Consider the following 27,571-nt stretch of genomic DNA (forward strand, 5'->3'; position numbering starts at 1 on the left):
CATTTGTCAACATGCATTTGATAATTGCCATAAAATTCAATGGAATAATTCCATAATTTTAACAAAAGATCAAACCCCAAAAAAACGTAAAATTAAAGAAAGCGCACTAGTTTTACTAAATCAAAATAATTGTGTTGCTTCATGTTAATGTTAATGTCATGTGGAAATTCTGTCTTTTTTAAAGACAAAATTTTTGAGGCGAAATACCCAAAAAGAAGTTTGTAAAAAAATTAATCCACCTCAACAATATAGAACTTATCCTCAAGTCGCTGGTTGATCTAGTTTGGAAGTTGGGAATTGTTAAAGAAAATCTTGCAGTTGTGTGAATTTCGTCATTTTTTGAAGTAGGAATCGAATGCATTTGAGAGCGAATTGAGCTCCGAGTGTTTTATATAGACGGTGAGGTTTCAAAGTTGCTTCTTGGTCCAAGCGAAAAGATGAAAAACGTGAAAAAACCTGCATTTTTAGAACCAAATTTAGAAAATTGGCTCCCAATCAGGATCTTCTGATGCGATTTGCCTGCAATTTCTAACGCATTTAGCACCAGGACTCTTCTAAGGACTGCTAACAGTCAAGTCGCAACAAGCCTTCAGTTAAAATGACTCATATTTACGTAATTTTTTGGATTTTTGCATTGGGTTAGTTTGGCTTCAAATGGCAATTCAGAGAGGAATTTTATTAACATTAACACTAAACCCCACGAATGGCACCGTGATTAAGTTGCGTGATTTTCTCGGTGAGATTTATGCTTTTTAATAACAGATTTTGAGCCCCTGTGGTCTGAAACGCCTTCAACTTCCTCCAGTTTTATACAGCCATTATCTCCGATTGCAGTTTGGTCGCAAGAAAACTCCTCTGGCCCATCCCTGTAAGCCACAGTGCATTTTCCCCATCAATTCCGGCCAAAGTTTCTAATAAACCATGAAACAAATTTTCAATTTTGGCCGCACGTTTGCATACCAGGGCCACCGCAAAGCCACGTGAATTTAGCAATTAATGCGCCCCAGAGGCCAAAATAAGAATAAAGCGTCCGAATAAGGTTTTAATTGACTTTAATAAACATTGAGTGAAGTCAGTTTCGTGTGAAGCAGAGCACGTTTTTTTTTTGTTAAATCCTGCCGTTTCAGGAGAATATTTAAATCGTTCGGATGCACGAATACATTACGAAACTGCAACAAGCAAATAAAAGTTGCAGCAAGCTGCTGCATTTAAATCAGGTCGGACGTGCGAACTGAAAATGCCTTAGATTCGAAACGGGGACATTATTCTGTCAATCGGGGAACGGAATAATGCGATTTTGTTCTGTTTTTGCGAAAGACGACAGCAAAGGGGAATGGGATGCACATAAATTGGGATTAGGCAGGCTATTTTGTGTTTGCCAATCAAATATGTTGAAGAACTATTTCTTGAGGGTTTAGACCTCGTTTAAAGCGCCGCCCGAAACCCATTTGGAAGTAGCAGGAAAATACATGCATATTGGGGAAGTTGAGTTTTGCGGTAGAAATCCCAGATCGCCAAAATTTGATTTTTAACTCATAAATACAGGAAACCACCACTGAAAGTTTGTTTGTTTGAAATTGTCTTCAAAGTAGTCAACAAAACCTATGAACTGTAATTAAAATCCCATGGCCAGATTTTCCTTGCCAATTTTTTGTTATTTAACTCACATTACTTTGCACGAGGTCTATAAACAACTGCAGGAGAATGCCAAAGTTTCTTGGAATGACACGCAGTGTAAAAAAATCAAAAAACCTAAAGGGCAATGATAGTAAAAAGCGAAGTATTAACGGAATTAAAAAAGCGCAAAGAAAATAGTATTTTATTAACAGTCTGCTGAATGGTAAAACTAGAGTGCTGCAGGCGCCAATAGTCGAACAATGGTCAAGTGACATACAAAAGAACAAATAAAACTTGTTGATAAACCTAAACCTAATTGCAAGCAAAACGGGGCTTAATTAGGCTTAAACCAAACACCTCTAAATGCACCATATACGTTGTACGCAGTGTCCATAAATATACACTTTTCAGTGTTGCATTCCTGTGCAAACTTCTAGTCCAGATTTTACTGAATTTCAAGTATTTCAGCTAGAAAACTCTTCGAAAACCGTGAAATATGCAGGAGCGCAGTGCCATCTAGATAACCAGGATGGAATAATTCAGCTTCCTGCTGTCTGGCATCGATTTTTCAATACGAGAAGGGAGTTTTGGTAGAAACATTTACTTCCAGGGCATACAGCCAGAGGGAAGCCGATGTATGAGCTTTTCATTGCATATTGCTGTAACCAAAAGAAAAATTTCGGTATAGCTGGCCAATAGCAAGTGCAAAGAAATAACGCTGTTAATCAAACCATCACAATATAAGAATGTATGACCCACATTTGCTTATTGAAACAATTTATAATGTTTACCTCGTTTTTTATTAGGCTTGCGGATGAAATTTAAGCAATAAAAAGACCTTGTGACCAGAATGGTCGAGAATAAATCTCTCAGTGGGTTTTCCATTATCAGAAAAACTAGTTTTCCATTCATTAGTGAATCAAATTTTTGAAGCCTGCACAGATTGTGTTTCCCCGAATGTGCAGAGCCTATTGATTTAGCGTTTGCTTTAATTTAATAAAGCTCGTTGCTGGCAAGAAAAGTGGCACTAATGCATATTCAAATGGCCCATTTTGTGCTCCCGAATACTCTTTTGGATTTGCTACACTCTATGAATTTGTTTTATCGTCTCGCCCGCATAAAATAATCATTCGTCTTGCAAACCAGATTGAAATTGCTTTAAACCAATAAAATTACTTTGGACTTTGTTTAAAACTTGTATAGTTTTTTTGAAAGTAAAACACTCGGTTAAGATATTGGAACTTTCCACTACCACCTAATGAGCTTCTATTATTCATTAAAGTAAATTCGCCTAAAGTTTGAAGTTTCGCCAACTAGGCTCAAGGGTGGAATTTAGCGAATTGTGGCATGAAGTTGGAACAGTTATACATGCGTGAGCAAAACATTACTAAGACAATGTTTCTGTTTTTGGAATAAATGGAGAACTGGGGTTTTTGAAAAATTATCTCTTTGTTAATCCAGAGCTTAACCTGCAGCTGGTAGAATCCCCACAAAACGCACTATTGCTCTAATGATGCGAACCTCCAAATAATGAACTTCTTCGGCCCAACTCCGACAATTTTCTTGCACGATTTCATAACAGCATTAAGGCGCGCTTACACTAATGACTTATTTTTCCGGGCCCGGAATAATGGGCGCGTTTCGAAGTGTTCTTTTCTTCATTTTTAGAACGGAGAGAGCTTCTAAATTAATTACAGAAACCGTATCTCGGTAGACGTGAATTTCTCATCCGCTGGTGATATTTCACTTTTTCTGCTCGCTGACATTTTATTTAATTCGCTTCATTAAGCGAACGCTTCAAGACAACGTACGGCTTCCGATTTTAAATGTTGTCCTCATCGTTTGTGTGTCTTCAACTGTCCCGTTTAATTCATTCCAGTTTAGCTGAGTTTAGTTGGCTTTTTGCTACAAATTTTTGCAATTTTCGTATTGAAAAATTTGAATCGCTTCACGAAATTCCAGCCCAAACGGACGTTGGGAATTTGAGTGAAAATTAACTCTTTTCAACGACACGAAATTCAATTCCACAAAACTCTTTATTATCGCAATCGCAAAGGCAAAGCTTTGGGGGATTTAAAGAGCGGCAGGCACGAAATTATGTAAAATTTCGCGAGAAAATGAAAAATCAACGCATGCCACATTGAAACGTTTTCCTTCTAATTGATTATAATGAAATCGCAGTGAAAACACTGTGTGCCCCTCTCAGGATCCCTGACGATCCTGCATTTAACTGCTAACTCTTATCGTTCTTTTGCAGAATCCCAGACAAATTCCAGGACATATCCGGTGATAGTTTTCCTGCACGGAGAGTCATTTGAATGGAATTCGGGAAATCCGTACGATGGCAGCGTCCTGGCAGCTTATGGCCAAGTCATTGTTGTCACTTTGAACTTCAGACTCGGAATTTTAGGTATGTTTGCACATTTTCCGCACGTTTAACCTGCCTGTTTGGTGCTTAAATTTTCCTTATTTATAAATAAAAACGTAACTGGATGAGGAGGTGACAAGATGAAAATGACGACAATTTGAACCACCCACGCAGGAGTTGAAAACCCTCACAAACTATTGAAAAAAAAATACGTCAACTTTCGCGTTGAATCTGATTCATTTTCCAATACACAATAAAAGTGAGCCTCCAGGCACTTCATAGAACCAGCAATTTTTCATCGGGAAATTGCCTAACGAAGAACTGCAACAATCTCGAGCAAACTAATTAAATCTAATGAGGACGCAAATACATTTGGTCTTTGTTCAGGCAGGTAAACCTGGTGGCCAGTTATTTTAAACCTGCAGTTTGCGGTCATTTGTTTTGCTTGATAATCCCAGTTCATATTTCAGACGTAGCGTGACAAACAGGCATAATTTGGTCGAAAGGATGGCAGCAGTTGGGTAAAAACGTCGGCTGCCATCCAACTGGAAGCTGATGCTAAACAATTCGGCTCTAACGAACAGTTCGACGTTTCGGAAGCGAACATCGTATGCTCTGCGAACTGTCTAAGCAGATTTATTCCTGCAGGCTCCCCTAAGCTTTTGCAATTGTAGTCCGAAGCTACAGAAAATAGTGCTTCAGTCGTTTTGCATAATTCCTTGCAAAAGCTTCTTAGAGAAATGCCAGCTAATTTGGGACAGTATTCACCCAGCAGCAGAAACCCCCGTCGAAAAGCGTCTATTTATTAGTAATAGCTGGGTTAAAAATTGAAAAGTGCCGCAATCCTCTTAGAAAAATCCCGCAAGGATTAGCAGCGGATCCCTAAGTTAATGGATAGAATTTACGGATTCTCGGTTGGTTCGCCTCAGTTTTCCCACATAAAAAATGCTATTTAATTGCACTGTATTTTGCTCATATTTAGATGATCGTGTCTCGAGTTAGGGCCGCATAAATACGACAAAATCCGTTACAAAATCAAATGGATTTCAGTCGCGAAACAATTGGTTCAACCAACAAATACCATTAATCATTGAAAAATCCTTGAATCAACCAGCAAAACCTTTTTACATTACTTGAAAATCCGTAGGTGAAACTCAACAAAGTCAAGTCAAAAACTCGTTTCACCAGCGTATGTGCTTTTACAGACGATAAACCCGGTGGTCACGTTTTCAAAAACCTACAGTTTCCACAATTTAAGTACCGAATTATGAAAAAGATATTCAGCTTAGGCAGTAAATCATTAAAATTTTATAGTTGCGCCTTTTGGCATCGGCCATAAACCCTCATGGCGAACTGTAGCAAATAATTTTCGAGCAAAGTGCTTCAGAAATAAAACAGCCGGAGCATCACAAATATTTTAGCGTGATTTGCTGCGGTTATTTCAGAAGAGCGAGTTTTTTTCGAATTTCGCTTTAGGCTCTTGTGGGCGGCTAAACTGAGCAATAAAAGCGCCGTCTACTTCTGCTTATTTTAATTTAATCAGCTTATTTTTTTGCAAATTTTCTTCTGTATTAATTCCATCAACTTCAAGTTGAATATTGAATGCTGGAGAAAAAACACTCTTTTGCAATTGCTCTTGTAGAAGAAAAAAGCAAACAGTGAAGGCTAAGAAAGCGCAAATACAATCGGGTGCCACTTGGCCAGAAAATTTCGAAAAAAATTGGCTCCAAGTATCCTAATTATTATCGTTTACATCCTGTTTTGTGCCAAAGATTTCGGCACCTCAACAACAGCTTTCTCACATTTTTCTTGGGTTCTTCTGTAACATTTGCATCTGTTTTAGGTTTCCTCAAAGTTGAAGCTGCTGAAACAACGAGCCAGAGTAACTTTGGCTTGGTGGATCAGGTGGCTGCACTGATCTGGATCAAGGACAATATCGATGCTTTTGGAGGAGATACTAGTAAAATTACTCTGATGGGTCATGGAACAGGGGCAGTGTTTGCCAGCTTGCTCACCATTAGTCCTATGGCCATGTATGGAGAAAACAAACGTAAGTCGAAATGGAACTGAATATGCAATAAATGCCCATGAAACGAAGCAAATGTGTTTTTTTTGCTGCTTTTTTATGAATTTTTTGGTGGTTTTATTTGGCAATTGTTGAGATTGCTCAATTTTTATATATAGAGTGTCCCAAGTTCAAACAAACCGGAGCCCTCGGCTAAAATTTACGATTTTTTTGATAGAGACCGAATACATTCTCCATCTGCATTTGCAAGATTCGCTATAAATAAAATTCAAGTGAGAGTTGAATGAAATTAGGCACATGTTTGTGCGTATCTATTATCTATAACGTGTGAAATTTTCAGGGCGACAGTTGCTTCAGGCTAGGAGCTATGATTTTTTAAAACAGAGAATGTGATTGGTTGATAAAAACCATTTTCTGGAAGCATTTGCAATGATCGGTAAAAATCAGAATCGCATGCGACTTAAATGAAATTTGGTTCATTTTTGGACATATCTATTAGTGATAGATTGCGAAATTTTCGAGGGGATACTGCGTCTCAACTGGAAGTTCCGCGTTTTTAATAGAGAATGTACTTGAACGAAAATACTAATTTTCAACCTATATTTGCAATATTCGCTAAAAATCAGGATCACTTGCGACTTGAATGTTATTTGGCCACGTTGCCACTGTATCTATTATATATAGATTGAACAATTTTCGAAGGAACAGTTGCCCTCGAGAAGAAGTTACGCGTTTTTGAAATAGATGATGTAACTGACTGGAAACCCTCATTTTTGACTTGCATTTGCAATGTTCGGTAAAAATCAGAATCGAATGCGACTTAAATGAAATTTGGTTCGTTTTTGAACATATCTATTAGTGGTAGATTGCGAAATTTTCGAGGGGATGCTGCGTCTCAGCTGGAAGTTGCGAGTTTTTTAATAGAGCATGTACTTGACCGAAAACACTAATTTTCAACCTATACTTGCAATATTCGCTAAAAATCAGGATCACTTGCGGCTTGAATATGTAGTTTGGCCACGTTGCAACGGTATCTATCAGATATAGACTGGACATTTTTCGAAAGAATAGTTGCTCTCGACAAGAAGTTACGCGTTTTTAAAATAGATGATGTAACTGACTTGAAACCCTCATTTTTTACTTGCATTTGCAATGGTCGCAAAAATTTGAATCACGCCCTACTTGAATGAAAATTTGTGTAGTTTCGGCTGTATCTATTATATATAGACTGATAAATTTTCAATGCAATAGTTTCCCTCAGCTGGAAGTTACGATTTCTTTAATAGAGAATGTACTTGACTAAAAAACTGAATTTGGACCTGCATTTACAATGGGTGGTAAACATCAAAATCAGGTGCGACTTGAATGAAATTTCGCGTATCTTTAGCCATTTATATTGTTGATCGCGTGTGAAATTTTCATGAATAATTTTGCTTTGCGCTAGGAGTTACGATTTTTTAAAGAGAAAATGAATATGACCAAAAACACTCATTTTCGAGCAGCACTTGCAAAAATCAGAATCAACTCAGATTAAAATGAAATTGGCTGTAGCTTCAGATGTATCTATTATATACAGAGTGGGAAATTTTTGAGGGGACTGTGCCTCTCAGCTAGAAGTTACAAATTTTTAAATAAAGAGTGTGTTTGACCAAAAACTCTCATATTTTTCACCAACAGTTTTTACAAAAAATGTTAGGAAAAATCGGGAATAAGTGCGACTTGAATGACAATGTTCACATTTTTATTCATTAATCACCAAGTCTATTATCTATAAAGTGTGCAATTTTCAAAGGCATACTTGCCTTCGGCTGGGAGTTACGATTTTTTAAAATTCAGACTGTATATATATATATAATATATAAATAATCTTTATTTCCTACAGAGAAAGGCTATCGACCCAATCGGTCTTTCTGCCCTTGTTTAGTACATGTCTTAGCCTACCTTATTCTAAAATTAATTCCTATTCCTAACACTCGCATAAATTAATCAGCTATAAAAAATAAGAAATAAAAATTCTTGGCTTACAAAACAAACAGATCTTAGTCCTTAGTTCAATTGCGTTTGTTTCAGACTGTAATTAACCGCAAACACTCATTTTGACCCGCATTTGCTGGACTTGTATTCGGCTGTTGAATAATGTTTAATTTTCGCCCAATTTTTGAATTTTCCGTCTGTTTCAGGATTGTTTCATCGAGCCATTCTCATGAGCGGAACCGCACTTTCCGACTGGGCCTTAGTAAGCAAACCGCTCGACATGTCCATTCAAGTGGGCCAAATCCTCAACTGCCAATTACCAGTCGACTTTGCAGGTTGTTTGCGACGAAAACGGTACCAAAGATTGGCTCAAGCTTAAACATGTACAAACATACTTCTGTTTCAGGTTGGACGAATTGATGGCAGCCAATCCCGATACAGAGCCGTACAAAACGGTTTTTGGCCCAGTCGTGGACAACTTGATCGTGCCGAATGATCCCAGAAAGTCGATGATGCAGTATACGGATATTTTCAAACGGTAGTCAAACACACACTTTTACCAGCCAAATTGCGATCAAATTGGGTGCCCTGGTGAAGGAAATATCGCCTTTGTTAGGCGAAATTGGATCCCATTAATTACGTTTCAATGGCGGAATTGAATGGAAAAATTACCATAGAAATTCTTGGGTTTGGCAATAAAGCAATATAGGGCTGAAACAACCCGAGGGCAATCAGGGCTTAAATTCGCACAATCGCCCAAACTCTTCCAGGTCGATTGGACAAATTTTCTTATTCGGGTGCATGCGAAAGAGGGGTTTTGATGGTTTCCATTGATCCTTTCATTGATGTGGCCAAGTAGAAAATATGCAACATTTAACGGTGAATCTCCCGAATTACCATAGAATTAGTTGGCATTAGAAAGCCGATATATTTCCCCTTTTCTGGAATAAAATTCCAGGTAAACGTCTGCCCCGGAATTACGGCGGGGATTATTTGAACCGTAAACAAAATCGAAGTGCCGGCATCACTTTAGTTCTGGCTGAGCAATTTTATTTTTCTTATTCCCCAAAGCCTACAGGTAATTTACGGCTCGAGGCACCTGTGGAGTTCCTTTGCGTCTCGACCTAACCGATAGGAGACGAATCATGCACAAGGCTTTAAATTGTTTCTTTTGCTGGCGCTTGAATAGAGTTTTGAACATTTTTTTTTTGCGAAAGTGTCTGGTTTGTACAGTGCTTTTTCTGGGTTCATTTCTCCACTTAGTCTTATTTGCAGCCCTGCAGGTGCAATCTTTTTAGTGGCTGCATTAAACGGCTGTTTTATCAGCATTTTCGCCAGGCATCCTGATCAAGGTCCGATCATTTAAATCATAGTGGTGGGATCAAGTGTTTATTTTTGTACTTTTCGCAAATACTTTACCCAAAGTTGTCGCTGTCCATTTGTTCCTAATTTTGCCGCTTTGCGTTCTTCGCAAGTTTTACCGTTGATTTATTATATGTTTCTTTAATATCAGTTGGGAATTTTTGCTCTTCTTATGCGCCCTTCTTCGCCGAACTGTATTTCAATCTGCTTAAACTCTGTTTGCTTCGGCTTCATCATTCCTCAATGCATCAATATTTTTATGCATTTTTCCTCAACATTGTCCATGTAGAATAGGTTGCATCTGAGAGTTGCTTAAGCTGTTTAAATTGAGTTTTACCTTCAAAAAATTACTGATTTCAACTGAGCTTCCGTACTTCCATGTTCTTTTAAAGAGTGTTGCGCTTTTTTATCGTAATTTTTTGCGCCCTCGCTTTGCTCGACGTTGATTTTTGATTATTTGCTGATCGGCTCCTCAATCTGGCCATCTATTTTGCGATTTGCGTCTTGCAAACTTAGAGGTCGAAAAAATTGGGCCATTTAGGAGAAACAGTGCCGGAAAATATGCCGCAACCGAAATAGAAATTACGAAAAGATTCCGGATAAATGTGCGTACTCGATCTCCGTTACGTCGCGCATCAGTTTAAAACCAACTGGGAATCGACCCTTATATATTGCTGCGTTTTCATGTCACCAGGGTGGAATTTATTTCAGGAGCGTTTCAGTAAAAAAGGGAATCAATGTAAAAGTCAAAAAGCCACGATTTATCTTGCCCGTATTGCTTTTATTTGTGTTTGGCTTAGGATTCGTTATTTCGTTACAATCAGCCACGCTTGAAGAACTTTATAAGGAGTTAGATTGGCTTCGGTTATATGGCAAAGCCATAAAGGAAAAATCCATTGCATGCGCAAAGTTTCGTTTCGCTTCCTATCAACCGGGCATAAAAAATTATTGGTTCAGCTTTATGAGCTTAAAGTTCGTCTGAATCACTGTTTGGTTGCTCGGTTCATAATTTTCTCGATTGCACTAAACTTTCATTCCATTTTATCAGTTTCAAATGAGGATTTTTCTTGTTGCATTTATGGTTTGATTTGTCTTTTCCTGGGGCGGGTTTCCTCTATTGCGATATCTTATAAGCTTGAACAGCATTCGAGCATATCAATTAACGCGCCGTGTGCTAATAGGATGAAATTTATGTTTTAGATTCGAGCTGATGTACGGCGTTACGCAGATGGAGAGCATTCATTTGCCCCTAGGAGGCGACGTGGCACTAATTCATGGCATGTTGGAACACGAAAGAGACGACGAGTTGCGAAAGTACATGCGAATGCGCTGCGAAATGAAGCCGGAGGCTTGTTTTGCACAAACCAGTGCAACTTATAACTACCACGAACGGATGGTAAGTTTTACATGGAATTTATCGCCTCTTGTGCTACGTTCACTGCAAACCAGCAAGAATTTGATTTATTTATTTACTTAATTGTATAACAATTTGGAGACCTTATTTCAAACTGAGCAAGGGAACCCAAGCTTTTATTCAAAGCTTATGAGAGTTTGTTGAATTGTCCTTGCACTAACGATAATATTCCCCAAAACCCACCTACCTGGAAGCGATAATTTCCATAAAAAGCCCAGAAACCTTTAGAAATGCCGCGAAATAAACAATTATGAAACTAAGGGGTTTTTTTGGGTTGCATCTTCAGTTCTTCCGCAGAACTGAACGGGCGTAGAATGAAACTAATGGGTTTTTCGGTAGAATTTCTTGTTGACGTTTCGCAAGCACGAGTGGCTTGCATCTTCAGAAGTGGTTTGGGTTAGTTCTCATCAGAACTTCTCTCAGAACTTTCTTCTTCTCATCAGAGCCCGTTCAGTTCTTCCGCAGAACTGAACGGGCTCTGATGAGAAGAAGAAAGTTCTGAGAGAAGTTCTGATGAGAACTAACCCAAACCACTTCTGAAGATGCAAGCCACTCGTGCTTGCGAAACGTCAACAAGAAATTCTACCGATCGACGGCCTAAAAACCCATTAGTTTTAAGGAATGGTCTCTTTTGATATAAACAATTATGCTTCTGTTTGCGAATGTTTAGAGCATGCGAAAGTTATTTAAGTAGGAGCGATTTTTCCGTGCGGAGCACCGAAGTCCTAAATGGTTCGCTCCCATAAAGTCGGGAACTTGAAAACAACAGCAGCAGATTTTCTAAAAATATCAAGACAAAGTTGTCAATAAAATGCTGAAAATACAGTCGATGCCAGAGGCGCTGACCTTATGCGGAAGACAGCGTCATAGTGGCTGAAGTGCACTCGGGGGATTTGTGGCTAAACTTTCAGCGACCGAATCATCTCGCATCACGGAAGTTGCTTTTTACCCTAAACGAACCATGATACATTTTGATCGATATGCAAAATGCTTTTCTTGCAACACGAAACTGCTGCATGGATATGAGATGGACGGGCGCGGAATTGGATGGAGAATATTTTGTTGTGAAGGGTTCAAAAGAAGCTCTTCTGTCTGCGTTTTCACACTTTAGTTTGGTTCAAGTTCACAGTAGACACAGACGTTTCTGGTTTATTTAGTGAAAGTGTCTGAAGAAAGTTACTTAACTGATTCTAGTTTGGAAGAAGAATTTTAGTCGCCGGCATTCACTTTCTCCTAAAATCTCTGTTACTAGCACGCAATCTAAATCAATATCACTTTTCCTCCGCATAAAACCATACTCATCAAACGACCAAAGCAAATGTATGAAATATAAAATATTCCGCCAATTTTATTGCATAAGAATAATACACTGTACTAGATAAACGGGTGATGTCTGAATCAAAATCCAGAGACAAATCGAACCATCCAGCTAGACCCGAATTGCGTTGTTTTAGTGTCGTAAATCTTCAGTGTCCGAGGACATAAGATGCAGAGTGCTCTGGATTGCAGCGATATATTTTATTGTCGCTGTTCTTTTGGTAATGCGCAACGTAAAATCCATCATTTATTTTCTTGTTTTCCGTTTACTTGCCATTGCACAAACAAAGAGATCGTCGACGAATTGCTCGACGATGGTAATCAGGCCCAACTAAATCAAAAGAGGCCAAACTTCGCAAAATACTGGGCTTAAAAATGGTTTTCTATAGTCGTTTCAAATCRAKCTMAAMAWTTCTGGTAAGAGTTTGGAAKCKAARCRTTCAAGATSTGARKAAAGRTGCCACAATGCGATGRCTAAAATTCCCAAAGTTTTTCCTCGGTTAGTTSTTAGGTGACTTCTTCTCGATAGGGAAACTGGTGCAAGATCAAACATTGCTCTAAAAGTTTCTGGGGAAAGGATGGAAGCGCAGCTTTCAACCCTTGAGGAGAAAAGCACCACCTTTTAGTAGTTAAAACTCCTAAACTAAAAAATAGACTAGTCCAGTTCAGCAAAACAATTTTGAGTAAAGCCAGACCAGACAATGAGCAATATTTAAGTCATTTCTTGGAAAGTTTGAAGACCAAAATTCGACGGCAAAAGGCGCTAAATTGATTTACGAGCTGCAGCTTGTAACTGAACTTTCGTCCACATAATAGTTTCACTCGCACAAGTTTTCCCATAAACAATGCATGATTTGCGCGTCGGTTTGTTTGGGAACTCGCATTATGGCCCGAATGACCTTTGCTTAATTTTCCTTGCATCTTGTATGAATCATTCTGAATGTCTTGAAACAGATTAAAAAATTCGCCGGTTTACAAAGTGCTTCACTTTAAACGAAGTTCTCTACCGAGTTTTTCACTCTAATTTATCGCACGTTGTAGCTGGCTCAGGCCTCTGCTTAATCCAAGTTTAAATCGCCCACATCCAACACATCCTTCGCTCTCAGGTGCAAAGAATTCCAAAAGAGCGGCCCCTCATTTTTTACGGCGCATTAAGAGTCTGTTCGTCCGTTAATTAATCCAAGCAAATTAGTTTCAGAGGGATCAGGGACCGTCCTGGATGAGCCTGCAGCCAGACAGAGCGACTCTGGCCAGAGACGAATTGCTCGACATTCTCTCCGATGCCAGAACGGTCGCTCCCGTTATCCAAACGGGACTCTATCATTCCGCCTTGCATATTCAGTCCTATTTCTACGTGTTTTCCCATAAAACGCATGCTAAGGAATATATAGTGAGTATATTCAAACGTATTCATAATTTTATTAAGCTTTTTTAACCAGCTGGCGCAAACTTGAGACTTTTGTGTTGCACTTTCTTTGGCAGCAGATAGGAAGTTATCGAACTTTGCTAAATTGGTTTAACGGCAAGTTTCCCGCTCAAAAAAAACTAGAGACTCACAGCTTATGAAAAGGAGGAGAAGCGAGAGCTGCCAGCAATAAATTAGCTCTAAATCGCATCCGAGTAAATAATGTAGATGAAGAGTAATGAGTAAAAGCGAAAGAGTTTGGAATGTGAAACAAGGTAAAAATACGAAAAGTGAACGGAATGACAAGGACACATGAACCAGAATTATACCAGGAAGCTTCTGCGAAGCTTCAAAAATATATAGAGAGTCAATTTTGGCCCCATCAGAAGCACGTTTTCGACAGTTTCCAAAAAGTGCTCCCCTTTTACCCAACAGGCGAAAAAACCCATGCTTGCGTGCATGTAAAAGGACTGTTTCCTGGAACGACTTCCATCCATCTTCGTTCTGTCCGATATAAATAAAACGCGGTATTTTTAAACTGGAACGTTACAATTACGTTTGTGTATTTTCAGATGCGGGTCAGTTGCCTTCCCTTCCTGCACGTTGCATTTGCAATCGAAACAATGAGTCATGCATGCAACTGCCGATGGAAAAGACACTGTTCCAAATCTGTGCCACAAATTAGACGTGATTTATTCAGGTGGAGAGTGGAAGTTAAATAAACTCGAAGTTAATGACAAAAAGACCTACGTTTTCTTTGTCGACTGTGGCGTTTTATACGTTCACCAAATCAGGAGTGATTTATTGATGGTGAAACTTCAATTTGAAGACAAAACTTCATTCTCCACTGTCAGTTTTTCCTCGGAGCATCACGCTCTATTTTATGTTCGGAAGGTTTTTGTTTGCATGAGTCTGCAACTGAGCATCAAGATGCTGAATCCCTTGCAGCGCCATGAAGATCCCCAAAGCAGCTCAAATGTTTTAAGTCATTAGTTTTAAGTTTAAGTTGCTAATTCTCCAAATAGTTGTGCGTCCGTTCTCCTCCCATCGCAAGTTACATCCCTACCACAACCCAGTTTTGTAATCATTTTGCGCAATCAAAGGCTGTCAATTTCCAGACCCACCTCGTAAGGTCCAGATGTTATCCGGGCTGTTAAAAATATCGGCCTATTTATAATCGCTTCCTCGTTTGCAGAGAAACAAAACCTACAACGGCGAGGAGTTGCCGTACGTGTTTGGTGTCCCGATCGAAGGTCCCAAGTTTCATTTCGAGGACGTTCCCTACACCGAAGACGAGAAACGGTTGTCGATGACTATGATGCAATATTTTTGCAAGTTTGCCAACACTGGGTGAGTTCGCACAGAATTTCTGTTGAAAACGCTTTTGCCACAGCAAAATCCCGGTTTAACTGCATGCGATCTGTTTTAACATCCCCCAGAAACCCGACGGTTCCCAAAACTAACTACTTTGAAATGGACTACAACAACTGGCATCGGTTCGATAGAGAGTGGTTGCAGTTCGATCCCGAACAGCAGAACTTCATCAACTTAGGTACCACTTCATACTGCCACTCGGTTAGCGAACAGTGCACTAAACCCATTTTGGCTTCCTTATGCAGATGTTCCGATCAGCAACGGGCGCTTCTACCGAAGGGAGCAGATGGAGTACTGGAACGACGCGTTTCCCAACATCTTGAACCTTTCCAGAAAAACCCCGATGTCCAGGAGTAAGTTTTACCCGGACCAGCGCCAGAAGTATGAAAACTTCAACGTTTCAGTTCCTCCCGGGCCTGGCCGAACGGTCAAACCTTCTCAACCGGATGGAACTGAATCAGACATACCAGTCCGCACTGGGCAAATGACGCAAAGTACATCCTCAGTTAGCGTCTTAATGATAGTCGGCGCTCTTTTCCTCTTGGCCAATCTGGCCTTTTTCACGTTCCTTTACTTCAAGTGCATCCGAAGCAAAAAGGGCTCGCCTGCAACCACAGCGCAAATCCCACCGGTAGAAGAAAGCGCTGTGGACGGACCCTTTGAGGAGGCCAAACTATCGCTGCTGACCAACTGCAACTTTCTCAAATTGCTGCGGAGAGGCGAACGGAAGGAGGACGACACTTACGACGCCGTCCATGTGGACACTAAAGGCGGGCCCAACCACGTGAAACTCACCAGGAATTTGTCCAACAGCACGATCGATGCGCATGCAAAAGTCCGCGAGTGGATCACCAACGAAATTGTCCTCAAGTACAGTCCCAAAGGCAACAGGAAGCCCGAAAAAAAGGCCAAACCGCAGAAGAAGGCGATGGAAATAGACTCTAGTTTGGACCATCCCACTAGGCCTGTAAGCCCGGAGGAAGAAAAGGCGCCCAAACACCGGCCGCTTCTGATCAAAACTGCTAGCATTGATAGGTCGAACCGCCGCAAGCGAATTGACAAGGTTTCGGTTGCAATCGACGCAACACCTTCAGGGCGCGGTCCAAGCGTGCTGATGCAGCAGCCCATTGAGCTGACTAAGTCGCTTGACCACCCCAAGTTCTCCCCTAGTCCTCTGCGGAGGTCCGTGACGCTGGAGGACTTTTCGCAAGCTCGGCCAAACAATCCCTTGCAGGATCTACGCAAAAGCATCACAAGCATTGACTTGAAAAGCATCGAAACGGAGCCCAGAGTGATTAGAATTGAGCATGGGCACTCCAAGTCGGATCCCGTCCAGGATCTGGACTATTCTGCTATCAAGCGCCTGAAAACTTTTGACCCCAACATGGATGTGAATGTGACCTCGCGCGAGACTAACATGGAAGTGCCTCCTCCGATGACCCCCGAAGAAGCCCTGCAGACCATCAAGAGGAGGAACTTTCCAAAGGTTCTCCCAGATCATCCGGGGCGGCAGGCGTTTTTGAACAAGCGCCGATCCATGCCGGCCCATAACCTGTTCGTTCCCATGCTGGACCCCCAACAGTATTCTAACTCGGAACCGTATTCTCCAACTGGGCGGAACTTTATGAGGTTCCCACCAGTGCCTCCTCCTAGAACCACCACCCTGGGAAGACAAGGCAGCAATCCCCAGCCAGTTTGCCTGTCCGAACCGATGCTGGCCGAAGAACCTCCAGCTTCTCCCGAACCAGAAGTGGCCTGCAACAACTTATATGTTGGGCCGTTAATTCCCAGGAGCAAAAACGAGAGCAGTCGGGACCGGCTCGACTCGATCCCAGAAAAGTCCTCTAGGAACGAAACTAGAGCCATACCTCGAGCTATTATAACAACGAACCAGAGAAACCCTATTAGGAGGAACGACGCTAAAGTAGTGGTCAAGCCCACCATCAATCGGAGCAAACCTGATGAGAAACCGGGCGGTAAGCATATTCCGAGAGTGGTGGCATCGGATAATCGCCCAGAGATCTCCAAAAGCCAGGAGCTACTGCAGGAGGCAGCGGAGAAAAGAGCTGTAAAAAAGTCGCAAATTCCCATGCTGTTAAAGTCCAACACGAGCCTCAATAAGGACGCGTCGAGCTCCGAGTCCAACTCGCCCTCATCTGGGGACTCAGACACCGGAACGGTAGTGAAGCGAGTTTAACATGTTTGGGTTCATTAGCATGTACTTAGTTTATAACTTCTTCATTACTTTAGGCGTAAAAGTGGTACCTTGAGACTGAGGCAGTTCGAGATATTAGCAACACAGTGTACTTACAGTATTCATACGTTAATAAATATAGATCAATTTTTATACCTGCGGAGTTCTACGGGAACGTGAAGAGTTTTGCTTTCCCTTCCTAACGTTTCCAATGGGAATTCAAGGAAGAGTGGAGTTTCTGCATCTGCTCTGTTTCAAGAGGTTTGCACTCTTTTACGTGAAAATGTGGCTGTTGGCGAAGGCTTCAAATAATGGAAAAGTAGCTAGAGATTTGCAAATGTTCACTGTTTTTCCCACCGGTTTCCCTGTTTTTGCTTCTAGGTATCATCTAGAGCTTTGAGTTGGCGTTCTGAGTATGAAAAATTGCCGTCAAAAACTAAAGTTTCCACTGTAAATCCTCAGAGCGTTGGAAACGTAAATCATCAGCGCCAAGTCGGGCAGAGGAAGGAACACAAACCAGAAATGATTTACCCTTTTTATTAATAATAATTATAATTAATTAAAGTTTCACATAATTTAGATATAACTTAGCTGCTGAATACATGTCGAGATCGACTCTAACGATTCCAAAATTCAACGAAACCATTGATAGTGGTGCTATTTACAAGAACTAATTTTCTAAATATCGATGAGTGTCCAACAGTGTTCGTTGAATTTTGCAATGCCCTGTTGGTACTTATGAGATATTGTGCAAAATACCAACTAAAGAATAATAACCGTTAAAAAAATCGTCAAATTTGCCCCATTCAGAGCAAAGTTTTATATCGACAATTGGATTGTCCGCTTGCGGTCCGTTTTGGCTGAAACACTGAACAGTTCTTTGATATTACATTGCACTGCAGATAACATTAAAAGTATCTACAAATTGGTTTCAATTAACACAAATTTGCAACTCTTAAGACCCAAATATTGGGAGCTGGAAACCCTATCTAGAACAAAGGGTGGGTTTAGAACCAAAGTCTTTTCCTGGAGGAAGTTGCCAAAAGAAAATTAACTATGTTGATGTATGAACAGTTTTTTCACTTGCAAGCACTCCCTTTTGATAGTTGTTCCATTGCTGCACATAAACGCGGAAAATTTCATTATGCAACAGCACAAGTCGAATGTCTTTGAGAATCTACTGAGAGACTGGGTGCTGATTCAAAAAAGAACCAGCAGTCCAATCAGATTAGACCTTAAAAAGCTTTAAAAGATTATTGGAAGGTACTCGGAAAGATGAAAGAATATTGGAAAGAAACTTGGGAAAACCGCTTTTGTGCATAACTTTTGAAGCGAAAAGGTATTAAAACTCTTTTAGAAAAATTCTAATCCGACTGGACGATAGAGCAGGATTTTATTTGTTGGTACCAAAGCGGGTTTTGGCCATGCTTGAGCTTCTCTAGACGAAATCCCATCAATGACTTACATTTAATCAGCCGTAAAAAACCAGTCAAATAATGTTGATTATCGATGCGATAAATGCTCTACTTACTGAGGATGTGGAAAACTCTTGGAACCCTGAAGAGAGGAAGCAGTGGTACTTGGACGTCCATAGGATTGTGAAAATGTCTCAAATATGCCTGAGTATAGAAGTAAGAAACTTCTGCTGAAAAAAACACGATGAATGTTGGGGGGCTTCTGAACTAAGAGCCAGCTTAGCTGCATCTGGCTATAACAACCCTGCAAAGCTGTGGAGGACATGGGCAGGTATGAAGCAGGTTCTCTGGGGGACAGTTTCCTGGCAATGTAGATGAGATTTTTGAAAAGAAGGTGCTGGACCAAACTGAAGAACCGCAGACATTCAGCAAAGCCCAGCACTAGATGTAGAAGGCGTTAGGGACATTCCAGCAAGGTGAGAAGTGTGCACCCTCAGCTGCCACCCACTATTTCTCATCAAACTAAACAGTAAAAAGACTGTCCAGTCATCCCTTTTGGTACCACCGAACAGAATCGCCCTCCTAGAAACACATGGAGCGGCGCACATTTGCCCCAAAAGGCAGCCATATCTGAAAACACCCTGTACAAGAGAACCATATACCTAGTGCAGGTCAATCGAAAGCAAGGTAGCTTGAATTCGACGAAGTTAGTGAATGAACCCTAGAACCTAGTGATTTCCAGTCCATCATTACCCCTAGACTCACCGAAGCACTATCACACCCTCATTTCACTCATGGCGGCCTGCGGAAGCCTCATGTTTCCCTTCGAGATGTTGTTGTAGCCTGAGCTGAGAAGGGGCTGGCTTTCGGGGCTGGAGGCTCTGGGAGGAGGCGGAGGCTTGGGCACCGCCAGCGGCATTGTGGCGTTTCCATTCGGAGGCTGCACCAAATGCTGTTGCTTCATCTCGGCAATGACGCATGCGGTGTTGTTCAGCAAAGACGCGTTCTTGGGCAGCGTCATGCAGCCGGTGTGGTTGTAGTTGCAGTTCTGCATGGAGGCGTTTTTCGGCAGAGTCATGCAGTTGGAGCTGGGCGATGGGGCTCTGATGGTGTTGGAAATGCTGATGCTGGTCGGGCACAGGTGCTGCTGCACTTTGTTCATTGCCTGGTAGTCCTGCTGCGCATTGGCAGCCATAATCATGGCGGAAGTGTCCTGTTCAACATCAACAATGATATTGGAGCTTTGCGAGTGACTCAAATGATAGTGCTGGTGCTTGGATATGGTCTCGAAAGTCTGCTGGTTGCGCGTCTGCTGCTGCTGCAGGTTCTTCACCTCCATGCGGGTCTTGTCCTTCTGATAGTACACCCCCGCAAAAATCATCACGTTGAGAATCAAAAGAGAGCACCCAATGGCAATGGTAACGCTCAAGGCGGTACTGTATGCAGCGAATCCTGCGGCTTCGAAGCTGGCCAGTGTGTCCGATTGGTTGGCCTGGCTTTGGTACACCTGCGTATTGTAGCCACCAGGCGGAATAATATTCACGCAGGTGGTCACAGCTGTGTCCACAGTGGTGGCCACCTCCAAAGCACTGAGAGTGGCATTGGGGCGTCGCCTCACCAGCTCCACTGTGGGATCGTAGTAGCTGACTCGGGACAGAGGATCAGGACGCACGGCTCCATCGTAGAGGTCGGCGTTGTTGTGGTTCCGGAAGAGGTTGTGTCTGGCCACCACGTCCTCCATCCCGGCTCGATGCAGCTCAGGAATCAGGCGCAGCCAGACGCTCAATTGGTGGGCGCGGAAGTGGTTCTTCATTCGGGGCTTCATGCCTGCAACAAACCAGTTCAGTATGAAGGCGGCTTTAGCCGACTGGTAGCAGATCTACCTGTTTAAAAGCTTGTCGGGCTTTCAAGCTGTGCTCCCTGGGAATTTCTTCCGGACGTTTCGTCCACAACTGCGCTGGACATTATCAAAGGCGATGAGGCAGTGGGCGAAGTGATCTCCCGTGCTTTCCGACTAAGACTGGTTCAACTACTGGATCCCCTGTGGCCGYATWWATRCGGCCACAGGGGATCCAGTAGTTGAACCAGTCTTAGTCGGAAAGCACGGGAGATCACTTCGCCCACTGCCTCATCGCCTTTGATAATGTCCAGCGCAGTTGTGGACGAAACGTCCGGAAGAAATTCTCATGGACAACGGCTTCAAAGCCTGGAAAACTTTTCTACACTAATATCTCTAATTTCTGTCGTATTTATGCGCCGACAGGGGATCCAGTAGTTGAACCAGTCTTAGTCGGAAAGCACGGGAGATCAGTTCGCCCACTGCCTCATCGCATTTGATAATGTCCAGCGCAGTTGTGGACGAAACGTCCGGAAGAAATTCCCATGGACCACGGCTTCAAAGCCCGGAAAACATTTCTAAATGTGATTTGACCGGCCGTGAAAGCCTTCATAGTCGAATAAACAACATGTTCGGAATGTTACCAGCTTTCGTTACAAAATCAAAGGGATTTCARTCGSGAAACAATTGGTTCAACCAACAAATACCATTAATATTTGAAAAATCCTTGAATCAACCAGCAAAACGTTTTTACATTACTTGAAAACCCGTATGTGGAACTCAACAAAGTCAAGTCAAAAACTCGTTTCACCAGCGTATGTGCTTTTACAGACGATAAACTCGGTGGTCACGTTTTCAAAAACCTACAGTTTCCACAATTTAAGTACCGAATTATGAAAAAGATATTCAGCTTAGGCAGTAAATCATTAAAATTTTATAGTTGCGCCTTTTGGCATCGGCCATAAACCCTCATGGCGAACTGTAGCAAATAATTTTCGGGCAAAGTGCTTCAGAAATAAAACAGCCGGAGCATGTCAACTATTTTAGCGTGATTTGCTGCGTATATTTCAGAAGAGCGAGTTTTTTTCGAATTTCGCTTTAGGCTTTTGTGGGCGGCTGAACTGAGCAATAAAAGCGCTGTCTACTTTTGCTTATTTTAATTTAATCAGCTTATTTTTTTGCAAATTTTCTTCCGTATTAATTCCATCAACTTCAAGTTGAATATTGAATGCTGAAATCCCCTGTCGTATTTACTTGGCCACAGGGGATCCAGTGGTTGAACCAGCCTTAGTCGGAAAGCACATCAGATCACTTCGCCTTTGATAATGTCCACCGCAATTGTTGACGAAACGTCAGGAAGAAATTCCCATGGACCACGGCTTCAAAGCCCGAAAAACATTCTAAATGTGATTTAACCGGCCGTGAAAGCCTTCACAGTCTGAAAATATCCACATGTGTTTGGACATTTGCTCGCTCACCCCTCAAGTGGCGTTAGATCGGAAATGCTCGGAGAGTCATTTTTCAGTTTTGAAATTGAAAAAAATATGAAAAGGTCGGTTTTTCTGTGAATGAAGGTCTGAAGATGCAAAGACTTTTTCCCTTCAATGCCCGTTGCGGGGGTGGATTGCAAATATTTTCCTGTTGGACTTTGTCCTACTACTTCTCTCGCGACACCAAAAAACCTGCCTGATTTAATTCGAATTTCGTAAGCTAAACCTTGCAATAAATGAGTGCAACGCATTTTGCCCAACTGGAAACAAAGGAATTTTGCTACCTTATTATACCCCTAAATGCAGAAATTGCCTCTGTCTGCAGAGGCAAGGTGTCTTTAATATTCGGCGCTGGCTGCTGTTACAAAATTATTTGCGGAATTAATGAGCTGCGACGAGCTTCTTGAGCAGCCCACAAAGACAGAACGTTCTACTTCCAACTTCCTCGTAAACTATTTTAACTAATTGGTTGTAAAAATTGCTCCCAGAGTCGTATCGTTTCGGAGAGACAGAGAGTTGCAGAAAATGTCTTCGTTTTCTCATCATAAGTTTTGCGCCTATGGTCCGACTCTAATGACTCCACAAATGCTCCAGAATGTCCATGTAAGGGTGTTTTGTGGGCCACCCCTTTTGTATGTTGTGCTTGTATACAGTGCCATTGACGGACTCATTTTGAAACTTTTTGACTCTTGCTGGATTCCACATTTTACTTAGTTTCTGAGATATTTGATGAGATTCGGGGCAATGTAGTCACACAAGCAGCAAGCGAAGGAAATCCAATGAAAATTTTCTGCAAAATATCGTTATTAGTTGATTTCGAAAGAGTGTTTGTCCTTTTATTTTTCTTTCTTATTTTATTTCAGTAACCCAATACTGTTTTGCATAGAAACACAGAGACCCCGGATTAATTCTAATAAAATAGTCATGGAGGCAATCAATGACGCCGGATAAATTGTTGTGAACCAATGGACTTATTTTCCTATACAAAAACTGGTATTCTTCACATTGTTGGAATTGTTTAAATATTTAGAAGGGCTCTTTATCCTTTGTCACGCTCACTAATGGACTTCCTACAGCATCAACTTCAGATGATTGCTCTTCAGTTAAAAAATGGACCGAAGAGGCCGTTTGAGGCGTGCAAAGCCGTACAAATCTTCCCTCTCTTGAACAAGTGCAAAATCAATCTCGTCGAAGACCCAAATAAATCAACAGCCCAATTCATCGCGTTAATTGCGTTCGTATTGTTGTAGTTCTACGTTGGTTAGCGAAATAACGAAAAAAGCATCGAGCCGAGTTAAACAAAGCCCGTTCTGATTTATCGCACTCGATTTTGTTAAATTTATTCCTCGCTCGTAACCCGTTTTGATTACCTTTTAAAAACTATGAGCTGTTGCTGGTATCGCAATTAGGATTTGATTTATTCCCATATAAAAGGCAAGAAATATAAGGGCCGGTAATTTATCTGGCAGCCGGATGCTAGCGGAGCGCTGATTTATTTACAACTCCCAGGAATTTTTGACGAATTACTCAAAAACAGATGAGATTTTGCATCGGTAACTGGCTGTTTTCATGGCGTAGACCTCGCTCTAATGTCCAACATTTTCGCATTGTTAAAACCGAATATATGCACTTCAGAACGAATTGAATATGAGTCTTCTTAAGGTCTGTTTGACGCTTTTAGCAGACGCCCTACATATTTTAAATAATTAATCTCGACTCCACCGGCCACTTTGTTCCCTCAGCAGTCAACAGATTGCTATTGGGGTTGGCTAATCTAATCGGAAATCTAAATCATCGAGGTAAACCCATCCATTCATGCAAATTAAACGTGGAACTTAAACGAGCATGAGGTTTTGATATAATCGACCATGCAACATGGGGCGATACCGCGCTCGCTAACCCATAATTGCAGATAAAACTTCGGCAGAAATTACATTTGGTGACATCGCTCTGGATAGGAGCTAATGAGGCTTTTAGATGCGATCTATTTGGCTTAAATGGCCGCATTTTTAACCAAATTTTGCAGTTGGATAGTGCGACTTTTCCTTTCAATTCCTAACTTGAATGGCACTGAGATTTTTCTTTTCAATCGCGTATAGTCAGTGTTTTTGGTTCAAACACGCCACCAAACAATGATCTAGTTCGAAAGACTGGACCCAATTTGATCATTTAGCCACTAGTCGTAAAATTTGATTTGTAAATTAAGCACTTGAAATGCAAATTACAGGGGCAATAAAAATTGTATTTTTCAGGTGCGTTCAGCCCTAAATCTAACTGAAAGTTTCCTGGTTGAGACGAACTTTAATGGGGAACTTTAAGTCGATTTGCAGCTTTAACAGTTTAAGCGATAACAGTTTCATATTTTAGGCAACAATAAGAGCGTTGGGCACAGTTTACTAATTACTGTTTATGCAGGAGAAATTCAGCAACAAAGACTTATTTTAGTTGCATTGCTGTTTATAAATCTACTTTGTCCAACACTAGCTGTGGATGAAATGCTGCAGCTTCGCACCAACTACAGCCGATTCAATTACTTGCAAGCAATCAGATATGTTATTGCTGCATTGACTAATCAGCAAATGCCGATCCAGGCATTGTTGAGGTTCCACACAATAAATACCCGGAATGCATTATTACTCAATCTGCACAGAGCCGATAGGCCAATTCGAGGTGTGTTGTTGATTTATAGGATTCTGGACGTGAAAATTAGCACCTCGATTAATTCAGGTTTGATTATTCTTTGGTTTTTTCCATCTTAACACAGTCCCTCAACATCTCTGGATGGCCTTCTTTACGAAGATGTTTAATCGATTTTCGTTTTCACGGCGACAAACTCGTTCAAGCAATATGCTCGCACACTTCCCGAAGTAGAAGGTTTTATGAGGACGCTAAAGCATATTTCACTGACTTCAGTTATAACGGCACTTAATTCCGACCATGCTAACGACTCCCAAGTTTCGTTTTATTCCAATTCGGCCTTAACCGACACATGTGCGGCTAATGAAAGTTTTATTTCTTTACGTTTACGAGACAGAAACGCGTATTGAGGGTCGATTCAATTACCAGAGAAATATAAAGAAAAAGGGGAAACTAATGATCGAGTGCGGATAAATGAAGATGATGGACCTGCAGCTTGCAAAAGGTGGAGTTCAGTGGGTCATCAATATTTTATTTTTAATTTACGAACCGGGAACAGGGGTTGAAAAGGAGCTTTCTAAAAAAGGCCATAATTTCGCACTCAATTTAAGTAGGAACCTGGAAGGTTCACAGTTTACGAGCCACGATAGCTGGGCGTGAAAATGGTGAAAATTTGGCTCCTGGTTTCTGCCATCTTGGTCAAGTTTTGTCTCAAAAATGACCGGATTTGCCCGCAAAGGCACCTAAAATCTCTGAAAAGTTCTCTAAAATCCTCCATTGTCGTTTTTTGTCTTAAAAGCAAGCGCAAATGCACTTTCTCTTTGAACAATGCATAACTTCATATCTGACGAAAGTAGCAACTCGAAAGTTTCACAGTCTACAGAAAACAGTCGCGCCTCCAACTTTCTGAAAAGTTTTCCAAAATTGCCAAAAACTCCGATTTTTGCTGACTTAAAAAACTTTGCCTTTAAAAATGAGAGATGGCGCGCAAATGCACTTTCTCCTTGAAAAATACATAACTTTTAATCTGAAAATAACAGGAACTCGAAAGTTTTACAGATTACCGAAGACAGGTTCGCCTAGAACTTTCTGAAAAGTTTCCTAAAATTTCCACAATTTCCCATTTTTGCTGACTTGGAAATCTTCGCCTTTAAAAATGAGCGTTTCCGCACAAATGCACTTTCTCCTTGAAAAATGTATAACTTTAAGTCTGAAAATAACAGAAACTCGAAAGTTTTTCAGATTACAGAAGACAGGTTCGCCTCAAACTTTCTGAAAAGTTTCCTAAAATTCCCAAAAGTTCCGATTTTTGCTGATTTGGAAAACTTTGCCCTTCAAAATGAGCGTTTGCGCGCAAATGCACTTTCTCCTTGAAAAATACATAATTCTAAATCGGAAAATAACAGAAACTCGAAAGTTTCTCAGATTACAGAAAACAGGATCGCCTCGAACTTTCTGAAAAGTTTTCTAAAATTCCAACAACTTCCGATTTTTGCTGACTTGGAAATATTTGCCTTTAAAAATGAGCGTTTGCGCGCAAATGCACTTTCTCCTTGAAAAATACATTACTTTAAATCTGAAAACAAGAGGAACTCGAAAGTTTTACAGATTACAGAAGACAGGTTAGTCTCGAAGTTTCTGAAAAGTTTCCTAAAATTACCAAAACTTCCGATTTTTCCTGACTTGGAAGACTTTGCCTTAAAAGTGAGCGTTTTTGCGCAAATGCATGAACTCATTGCAAACATCGTCCCCTAAAATCGGATTCAAGTACCAACTTGAAAGTTTTACAGTCCATAGAAGACAGTTCAGTCTGAAAGTTGGCGAATCGCCGCAATTGCCGATTCTTGGGGCCTTGGAAAAGTTTGGCATGGACTATTTGGGGCAAATACGTGTTTTCATTGAAAAATTCATAACTGCAAATATTATACAAGCAGCAGCTGGAAACGTGGGCAGTGGATCGAGAAGAGCTGCACCTGTAAGTTCGGAAAAGCTCCTTAAAATTGCCCCAACTGCAAATTTTTGCAAACTTTGCCCCAAAAAGGGCGTTTTCGCGGAAATTTGCTTTCACTTTAGGAAACTGAAACTCTTAATCTGACACAAGTACCAACTTGCAAATTTCATTGTTTACAGACGAACGTTGGGCCTAAACTTCCTGAAAAGTTTTCTGAAATTTTAATCCTGGTGTGTTCTCCACCTTTAAATAAGGTGTTTTCGCGAACATTTTTCTTTAAAAATGCATAAGTTCACAGCCGAGGCAAGTAGCAGCTTGAAAGTTTCACAGTTCAACACTTGATAGCACTGAAGACACCCGAAACATTTTGTCCTCAAACAACTTGAAGATCGGGAATCCCCAAAGATTCCCGAAACTCCAGCACCAACAATGCGAAGTTTAGCACGACGAAGTTAATTTTAAAATTCAATCACGCTACCAAGTTGGGAGTTCGACGTGTCCCAGCTTCCAACAATAATCCGTTTTAGTAATGAAAATTGCGTTAGTTAAACTTGTCTTACAGGATGACGTGACGTGGGGGATTGTTGGACCCATCTAATATCCCCTGATAGGTCTTTAATGATTGTCTGCGGTCGTCGCAAAGAAAACCGCAAGTCCTTGTCGGGTGGCGTTAATGGGGTTAAATATTCAGTTCCTTTCCATTTGATGGGCTTCCACAAATAGACTGACGTTAATTTCAACTTAGAACTTATGTTTGGAGGCCGCAGACTAACTTTGAGTTCGGTAAATCTACCTTTAATATTTTGCACAAAGTGGGTCGCGATTTTCAAGATCACGATTTTCTAGACCCGATAAACCACAACGAAACTTTTCGTATTGCGATGGTTTTTGCTGAAATTTTAGGCCACATTTGCATACTTTTACATGTGAAGAAAACATCCAGAGCTTCTATTTTTGCAGTTGCCAAGAGGCGAGTCCACTGTTCTTTACTTCTTTAGTTGTAGGCAAAACTCCAGTTCCTGTTTGTTCTTTTACCCCATTCAGCAGAGATAACTCGCCAACTTAAACTGAACTTAAAAAACAATTAGTCCACTAATCACATCGGCACGAGAATTTTTCGCTCTAGTTTGCCCAGCCAACAAGGTAAAAAATTGCGCTCGTTCCAGACCCCGTTTGTGTATTTAAGCTCA

The 27,571-nt window shown here is 41.0% G+C and overlaps 2 protein-coding genes across 5 annotated transcripts in view; one reads left to right on the forward strand and one right to left on the reverse strand.

The window, feature by feature from the left end:
* Positions 1-17,204, forward strand: part of LOC109537599 (neuroligin-4, X-linked) — a 38,686-nt gene extending 21,482 nt beyond the window's left edge. For 2 of the 4 annotated variants that reach the window (XM_019904405.2, XM_019904404.2), the window contains exons 4-12: positions 3,875-4,027; positions 5,829-6,035; positions 8,192-8,339; positions 8,392-8,523; positions 10,548-10,743; positions 13,271-13,468; positions 14,679-14,833; positions 14,923-15,035; positions 15,103-17,204. In XM_019904405.2, the coding sequence (XP_019759964.2) occupies positions 3,875-4,027; positions 5,829-6,035; positions 8,192-8,339; positions 8,392-8,523; positions 10,548-10,743; positions 13,271-13,468; positions 14,679-14,833; positions 14,923-15,035; positions 15,103-17,054 (3,254 nt within the window). In that variant the 3' untranslated portion in view covers positions 17,055-17,204. The remainder of the gene's footprint in view (positions 1-3,874; positions 4,028-5,828; positions 6,036-8,191; positions 8,340-8,391; positions 8,524-10,547; positions 10,744-13,270; positions 13,469-14,678; positions 14,834-14,922; positions 15,036-15,102) is intronic. The other 2 variants (XM_019904406.2, XM_048662756.1) reach the window with 2 other exon arrangements.
* A 385-nt stretch (positions 17,205-17,589) lies between these two features.
* The window catches only part of LOC109537600 (neuroligin-4, X-linked), a 171,766-nt gene continuing 161,784 nt past the window's right edge, over positions 17,590-27,571 (reverse strand). Inside the window, exon 10 of the mRNA XM_019904407.2 lies at positions 17,590-20,293. Within this exon, the coding sequence (XP_019759966.2) occupies positions 19,242-20,293 (1,052 nt within the window). The 3' untranslated portion in view covers positions 17,590-19,241. The remainder of the gene's footprint in view (positions 20,294-27,571) is intronic.

The sequence above is a fragment of the Dendroctonus ponderosae genome, unplaced genomic scaffold (assembly GCF_020466585.1).
Source record: "Dendroctonus ponderosae isolate FM_Combo_2020 unplaced genomic scaffold, Dpon_F_20191213v2 Dpon_F_20191213_11, whole genome shotgun sequence".
Classification (NCBI taxonomy): Eukaryota; Metazoa; Arthropoda; class Insecta; order Coleoptera; family Curculionidae; genus Dendroctonus; species Dendroctonus ponderosae.